At 41.4% G+C, this 6,050-nt stretch overlaps 1 protein-coding gene across 2 annotated transcripts in view; it reads left to right on the top strand.

Moving 5' to 3' along the window:
• Positions 1-258: 258 nt before the first annotated feature.
• Bicdl1 (BICD family like cargo adaptor 1) overlaps positions 259-6,050 on the top strand; it is a 94,307-nt gene continuing 88,515 nt past the window's right edge. For both annotated transcript variants that reach the window (XM_077105265.1, XM_077105266.1), the window contains exon 1: positions 259-693. In XM_077105265.1, the coding sequence (XP_076961380.1) occupies positions 259-693 (435 nt within the window). The remainder of the gene's footprint in view (positions 694-6,050) is intronic.

Below are 6,050 nucleotides of genomic sequence, written 5' to 3'. Positions count from 1 at the left end.
CTTCCTTGGCCTTCCTGTTCTTACCCCCCATCCTCGTTTCCCCCCCGGCGCGCGCGAGCAGCTGAGCCCGGGGGCGGGGGCGCGTGCCGCCGGCGCGGGGGAGGGGCGGGCCGACGCGCGCCGCGCCCAGTGCTTGCGGGGACCCGGGGGGCGCGTGCCGCGGCGCGGGGCGCGAGGCGGCGCGGCGGGGCCCCTCCCCCCTGCAGCCTGGCGCGCGCCGGCCGGGCCGCACCGCTGCGGGCTCCGCGCGCGCGGGCCATGTCCGCCTTTTGCCTGGGCTTGGCCGGCCGCGCTTCAGCACCCGCCGAGCCGGACAGCGCCTGCTGCATGGAGCTGCCCGCCGCGGCCGGGGACGCAGTCCGGAGCCCCGCCGCCGCCGCCGCCGCCCTCGTCTCCTTCCCCGGGGGCCCTGGGGAGCTGGAACTGGCTTTAGAGGAGGAGCTGGCGCTGCTGGCGACCGGGGAGCCGCCCTCCGACCCCGGGGAGCATCCTCCGGCCGAGCCCGGGCCTCCGGCCGAGGGGGCCGGACCACAGCCGCCGCTTGCCCAGGACCCTGAGCTGCTGTCGGTGATACGGCAGAAGGAGAAGGATCTGGTGTTGGCGGCTCGTCTGGGCAAGGCACTGCTCGAGAGGAACCAGGACATGAGCCGGCAATATGAGCAGATGCACAAGGAGCTGACGGACAAGTTGGAGGTGAGGATCTCTCTGAATGGGTGGGAAGTAGGGGCAGGCCAGGTACCTAGGTACCCCTAGTTCTAAGCAGTTTGGGGAGCCACTCACTCTCTCCCCTTCCATTGCTTAGGCCACCTCAAAGAAAATAATCTGGTACAGGAGGTAGGATAGAGGGTTTTTAATTATTAATTCAGGATATTCATTGAACCAACCTGACTTTCCCAGCCCGCTCACGGCAAATGGGTCCGTGCATGGCTTCACTGCCGTTCTATATATGTACAGTACACAGTATCTAAAATAGAGCTTACAGTATGACTAATTTATACAGCACTGAGACGATGTCTGCACACAGAGAAATGAGAAAGTCGGTAAGCATTTAAGATATGCTCCAGGTTTTCAGGGAAGTAGTTAATCTCTAATCGGGGTGTTAGCCTAAAGCTTTCCAGTTTGGGCATTAAGGTCTCCAGATGCCCTTGTCTTAACTTCCTGGCAGGTCAAAGTTATGAGAAACAAGTGCCCACACAGAAGCTTTATATAGCCTTCAAATACTTGGGGATTAGGAAATGTGTTTCCATTGCAGAAACCAGGCAAGGGGTTCAACATGTGACTGCTGGTAGTGGATTTAATTTGGGCCTCAATATTTATTTGTAAAAAGCCATACTTTTCCGTGGTCTAGGTCTCAGGCTTGCAGTTGTATGCCAGGTGCAACCTATGAGAACTGTATTACTTGTAACTTTTATAAATAAATATCTTTTAAAGTATCTGTAATGTTTTTGAGTTTCCTAGACCAGAGTCTTTAAGAGCTATGCTTGTTTGTTTTCTTAACCAGAAAAGAGCCTTAGATGAAGTACAGAATATTAGCACTGGCAAATATTAGCATTTCTGAAAATTACATTTGCAAAAAAAAAAAATGGAGAGGGGTTGTCTTCTACAATAGTGGAGACAAGCTTTTTCTTTTCTGACTGCATTTGCTATTGTTACTCAGTTACTGATTGCTGCCAGTTCTTTCTTTATTTACCAGAGAGAAAAAAAAGTACAGACCTGAATAAGGTCTGAAATTGACCCTAGTTGGGTTTCATGTACATCACTGCTACTGGTTGAACAGTCGGTGGAATCAGAAACATTTCTATAATAAGATTTTTGTGTGTCTAGTCCAGAGGCATATCAAAAGTAAAATCAGGGAAAAAAGGAAACGAGTGAGTGCCCTGTGGTTCAGCTGGCCTGCTAACTGGGTCTGCCTGTTATGAACTCAAGATTCATCTCTGAAAAGTTGTTTGTGAAAGCTATATGGAGACTGCCAAAAAGCAACCTAATGAATTGAATTGTTTGATTTCACTTGAAGTAGAGGTCTAGAAATAAAAGGGTGTCTTTTTTTCCCTAAAGAGATTCAGTTACTCGAGTCTGTAAAGAAGTACTACTGCTGAGATTTATACTTGAGATTTGAAATTCCTTCAGTGAGATAACTTGATTGAAGAGACAGCTGACTTGAAAGGAACATCGTATCAGTTTGATTAGTGATAGATTTCATAGTAATCCTGAGTGTACAATTACATCCTGTTTTCCATGTGGAGTCTTTATACGTTTCTTCAAAAGGAAAAAGATTTCAAAATTCCACGCCAACAAAAAGTGTTATTGTACAAGAACAAATTACCTTTGACATTTTGTAATTGGTTTGATGGGCAAAAATAAAAACGTTTTAATCTTTCAAACTATTATTTAAGGTCTTTACTCTTCTGCGAGTCAGCATATGAACAGTAGTGATAAAATTTTTTTTAGATTCTGGACATTGGTGCAAAATGTCATGAATGTACTTAACACAATTATATGCTTAAAAATGGGTAAAATGGTAAATTGTATATTTTAACCACAATTTTAAAATAACCAAATTAAAAATTTTCAAGTTTATTTATGTTAGTTCTTCTAGATATAGTTGAAATTATGAAAGTATTCTAAGTTTTTTTGTTTTTTGAAACAGGGTTTTGCAGTGTTGCCCATGCTGGCCCTGAACTCCTGGGCTTGAGCAGTTCTTCTGCCTCAGCCTCCTGTATAGCCAGACCTACAAGTGTGCACCACTGCACCCAGCTCTAAGTTTTTAGTGAATGTTTTAAAAATCATTTAAAATATATTAACATTTAAAAACATATTAACATTTTAAAATATTGCCATTAGTTGCTTTTTTTTGTATGTGTGTGCACATGGTGCTGTGATTGGGACTCACAAGCTCTCTACACTGAACCATACTCCCAGCCCTTGTTAATTCTTTTAATGTTAATCAGTTTTGCTACTCTCGAATTTACATTGGACTGTTTCATTTGATAACTTCAAATGAGTTTTCCCCACGGTATAGTTTTTGAAAACACAGTTACTGTGTTTTCAATCAAATTAAACATTTGGGGGCTGGGGATGTGGCTCAAGCGGTAGCGCGCTCACCTGGCATGTGTGTGGCCTGGGTTCGATCCTCAGCACCATATACAAACAAAGATGTTGTGTCCGCCGATAACTAAAAATAAATAAATAAATTTTTAAAAAAATTAATTAATTAATTTCTTTAAAAAAAAAATTTGGGAGTAAAGAAAGAGCCCTTTCTTTAAGAAGGATTTATGATTTTCCCAAAACTCATACATTGGAGTCAAACACATTTTCTCACAGGTTGGTTTGAAAGATATATTTGAGTGGAGACTGGGCATGAGGGCACACACCTATGATACTAGCTATTAGGGAGGCTGAAGCAGGAAGATGAGTTCCAGGCTGCTTGTGCAGCAACAATTGAAACCCCATCTCAAAAACAACAACAAAAAATGAGTGGACTCACGGAATGGTGGTTTACTCTTAGATGGGTTTTATTTTATTTTATTTTTTTAAAAATATTTTTTAGCTGTTAATGGACCTTTATTTTTATGTGGTGCTGAGAATTGAACCCAGTGCCTCACACATGCTAGGTAAGAGCTCTAACACGGAGCCACAACCCCAGCCCCTAGGTGGGTTTTATTTTAGTGCCATCTGTTTCCTTGCTACTTCAGAATTGGCACCTTCCTGCCAGATATAGTGGCAGGAAGGCTTGGGAGGCTGAGCCAAAGAGGATCACAAGTTCAAAGCCAGCCTCAGAAACTTGGTGAGGCCCTGTGTAACTTTTCCAGACTGTTTCAAAATAAAATATCAGAAATGGCTGTGGTCTTGGTTCAGTGGGTAAGCGCCCCGGGTTCAATCTCTAGTACCCAAAAAAAAAAAAAAAAAAAAAAAAGCCCTCAGGACAAACAAGCCTTTTTATTTATTTATTTATTTTTAAATTATTTCTGTGTGGTGCTGAGAATCGAGCCTGGTGCATCACACGTATGAGGCAGGCGCTCTACCAGTGAGCTACAGCCCCAGCGCCAAACAATCCATTTTCAAGATCTTTCCTACTTATTCATGAATTCATAGAGTAGCTCTCCAGTTCTGTGCCAAACCCAAGATTTTGTTTTGTCATTTCAAATATCAAGTACTTGAGCCTACATTTCTCTAATTAAAGGTATACTATTTAAAATCTTTAATGGTTTAAAGGTTAACATAGAAGTTGTTTAGCTGTACGTCTCTCTTAAAATGAAAGTTCAAGTTAACTGGAAAAACTGTTAGGTTTTGGCCATTTTTCTCATCCTCAAATCAACAAGACTATATTCTTTCATGGAATCAGATTTTCATATGCTTTAAGTTCTAAAGACTTTTTGTTTCTACTGCATCTGTAAGCCCTTTGATCTTAAAAACATATCTAACCAAGTCCTTAATTTTTTCTCCAGAATATGAACTAAGAAGCTAACTTGTATTTCTGTACTTGTATTCTTTAGGGATTAAAATATTTGTTGTTGTACAGTACCCAATTTTTTTCTCTTATGGCTGAGAGTGGATCATCCCTTACCACAGAGGTAGTCACTTTCTTCATTTATATTTTCCTTCCTCCACTCTCAGCCAATTCTTATGATTATAGTAGTTTTTTGGTTTTTTAAGGGGAAGAGGGTTGAAAATGTGTATCTGGAAGTCACTACCAGATCTAGAGGAGCAAACCTCAGGGTACTGATTTGCACTCAGTGCTTGCTCTTCTTAGAGAACAATTCTTTCTCTCTGTATTTTTCAAGAACCATGTCTTGGACTTATGATCATAGTGACACTTTTTTCTTACTCCTTTTTAATTTTTTCAGAGATATTTTGGTAAACATCTATTTTATGTATGCTAATGATATTTTTGGTTTTTGGGAGTTTTAAGTAGACTCTTTGTTAGAACAGTTGGTTTTAGATTTATGGGAAAATTGGAAAGAAAGTACAGAGAGTTTCCATGTACTCTGCATCCAGTTTCCTCTTGCTAACATGAGTCTGATACATTTGCCACAATTCATGATACCCCTGAAGTCCTTACTGTATTCTGATTTCCTTAGCCTTTGTCTAATGTCTTTTTCTGATCTAGGATACCACATTACATTTGGTTTTCGTCTCCTTAGGCGTTCCAGGATCCCATCCAGGGTCCCATATTACATTTAGTTTTGTTTCCTTAGGCTCTCCTTAACTGTGACAGTTTCTTGGACTTTCCTTATTTTGATGAACTTGACAATTTTGATATTAACTTTTAAAATATTATATAACCCTGAAAAAAGGGGAGAGCATAGGTGACCCTGATATCTATGCTTTCCAACATTCTGCTTAGAATTTTCTGGCTAATTTAGCACTTAAATGTATAATTCCTGAAGAAATAGGGAGTTTGCCTCCTGTTAAAGGACAGATTACACTGATCAGCACCACCTGTCCTCAGCCCCTCCCCCCACGTGGATTGGATTGTTTTAGTTGCTTGGTTGGGCTGTTCTCTAGCAGCTGTTTGCTGAATATTTTTAAGTCTCTCTGTTCTTTTAGAACACAAGCCTAATTTATCTGGCCTCTCAGTAACACTGATTACTGAGTTCTTGCTGTTGCCTTCTGCTCGGTCTTTCATTTTGGAAAAATTCAATAAACCAAGTATCACAGTTTTAGTATTGCAATTAGCATTTTTTTTCTGCATTCTATCTTTATGAAATTTCTATATTGACTAAATCATTCTCAGTTTTGTAAGTTTAGCAGTGTCAGGGAAACACAGAGCAAAAACTTCTCAAGCTGGTGAGTAGAAGTCCATGCCTTGTTCCTTTTTCCACATGCTCCAATCTGAGATTGTATTATGTATAAAAGTAAAGTGATGTGACTTTTTCAACAAATATACCAGCAGTAACCAAACGAGTGGTCTCCTTAAAGTAGTCATCTTGGAAGCTCTCAGAGAAAAATCTTTGCTAATGGGCTCAAAATTTAATTTTGGATTGCTGTTTTTATCTTTCAACATATTCTTTTTGCTGCTCTCAATTGTGGCACATTTTCCTCTGTGAGGG

This window comes from Callospermophilus lateralis, chromosome 1 (genome assembly GCF_048772815.1).
Source record: "Callospermophilus lateralis isolate mCalLat2 chromosome 1, mCalLat2.hap1, whole genome shotgun sequence".
In the NCBI taxonomy this organism is placed as follows: domain Eukaryota; kingdom Metazoa; phylum Chordata; class Mammalia; order Rodentia; family Sciuridae; genus Callospermophilus; species Callospermophilus lateralis.
This window is presented reverse-complemented; position numbering and strand designations above follow the sequence as displayed.